The following is a 1,827-nucleotide window of genomic DNA, read 5'->3' on the forward strand; positions in this document are numbered from 1 at the left end:
GCAGAAGGATAACTTTAAAAGCTAAAAGTAGCAGAAGGGTAGCTTTAAAAGCTAAACGTAGCTGAATGGTAGCTTTAAAAGCTAAAAGTAGATGAATAATAGCTGTAAAAGTTAAAAGTAGCAGAATGGTAACATTAAATGCTAAAAGTAGCTGAATGGTAACATTAAATGCTAAAAGTAGTTGAATGGTAACTTTAAAAGGTAAAAGTAGCAGAAAAATAGATTTAAAAGCTAAAAGTAGCTGAATGGTAACATTAAATGCTAAAAGTAGCTGAATGGTAGCTAAAGGTTATGAGCAGTAATGGTGACTTTCTGTGTGTGTTCTCACCCTCCTCTTCATCATTCCTAAACGAGCAGCTTTAGCATCCAGAGCAGCGTAGGTGACCCACAGGCCTGTGGACACGTGTTGGACGAAACACATGGACTCTCCGTACTTTATCTCAGGAATGCCCATCCCTTCAACGTCTCTCTTCTGGGCCACGTCCACCTTCTCCTGCTCGAGGGGGGAGGACAGGCGACAGGAAGAAAACCAGTGAGGACAGAAATAAAAACATGAGGACAGAAATAAAAACAGGAGGACAGGAATAAAAATACGAGGACAGGAATAAAAACAGGAGGACAGAAATAAAAACAGGAGGACAGAAATAAAAACAGGAGGACAGAAATAAAAACAGGAGGACAGAAATAAAAACAGGAGGACAGGAATAAAAACAGGAGCACAGAAGGACGTCTGGACAGGTTCAGAGCGTGAACTCTGACCTTTGAGATACGAAAGCTGAAGGCGGATGCTTTGGTGTTGGCCTTCTCCGGGTCGACCACGTTCAGGACCTTGTCCTCATCCAGACACAGGTACCGACCCGTTGTGATGTGTCGAATACGAAAGGACTGGCCCCACTTCATGTGGCTGCCGCTCCAACTGAGACCAGAACAGTGTTTCAGTGACGAGAACTACAAACTTTACATATCTTATCATACAGGGACTCATATCCCTGTTTCTCCTTTAAATAAACTTGATTCTGTCACCTGATTCGGAGCGGCTCCAGCCTCCACAGGGACCGGGCCTGACTGCACACGGCGCCGCCCTCGTAGTGAGCCGTCCTGCAGCACACAGTGAACAGAACCAGTCACGTGACCTCAGCAGATCACTCACCTGTGTGTTCCTCCTCACCTGCGYTTCTCCTCCCCCTCCTCTGGAGTGGGGATGGCCAGGCACTCGTCCATGTGTCCGTGGAAGAGCCTGAGGACGTGACCGCCGGTCAGATACCCTGAAACACACAGAGTCTGTGCCTCAGTGCTGAGGAAGGACAGGGAGCCTCAAAGGTTTGAGCAGGTTCTTACCCTCGGCCAGTTCACATCCTGAACTAATGGGGTTCATGTTCCACAGGGTCTGCATGAAGGAGGCGTCCACCATCAGGTCTCCGCTGGCGTAGGACAGATGCTGAGGACAGAGACAGAGGGACAGAGTTCAGCAGCTGACCTGTGGACAGGAGGGATGGAGCAGAAACAGCCTCACCAGGTATCTCTCAGACGACACGCTGACGAGAATCAGGTCGTCTCCCACCCTGACCTTTTCACCTTCTGACCTCTGCTTGGAGGCGGGATGGATGGTCCACCARCAGGCCTCTCCTGGAGAGGACAGGAGGAAACTGAGGGTTTCTGTGCTCTTTTAACAACTCATACATCAAAACATTCAGCTCCTTCAGGACATTCCAGCTATGACTTTTGGTGTCTCAGCTATTTATACTTTTTTTTAGCTGTTTCACTTTTTCAGCCACATTTTTCCCATTGAGAATGAATGGGGCTGTTTTCAACGTCCTTAAAATCCTT

At 47.6% G+C, this 1,827-nt stretch overlaps 1 protein-coding gene across 1 annotated transcript in view; it reads right to left on the reverse strand.

The window, feature by feature from the left end:
• ryr1b (ryanodine receptor 1b (skeletal)) overlaps nt 1–1,827 on the reverse strand; it is a gene marked incomplete in the record, with an annotated part of 103,334 nt that overhangs the window by 81,056 nt on the left and 20,451 nt on the right. The window contains 6 exon segments of the mRNA XM_014025145.1: nt 329–493; nt 760–916; nt 1,024–1,098; nt 1,169–1,265; nt 1,339–1,438; nt 1,514–1,626. Coding sequence (XP_013880599.1) covers nt 329–493; nt 760–916; nt 1,024–1,098; nt 1,169–1,265; nt 1,339–1,438; nt 1,514–1,626 — 707 coding nt within the window.

Source organism: Austrofundulus limnaeus, unplaced genomic scaffold, assembly GCF_001266775.1.
Source record: "Austrofundulus limnaeus strain Quisiro unplaced genomic scaffold, Austrofundulus_limnaeus-1.0 Scaffold458, whole genome shotgun sequence".
Classification (NCBI taxonomy): Eukaryota; Metazoa; Chordata; class Actinopteri; order Cyprinodontiformes; family Rivulidae; genus Austrofundulus; species Austrofundulus limnaeus.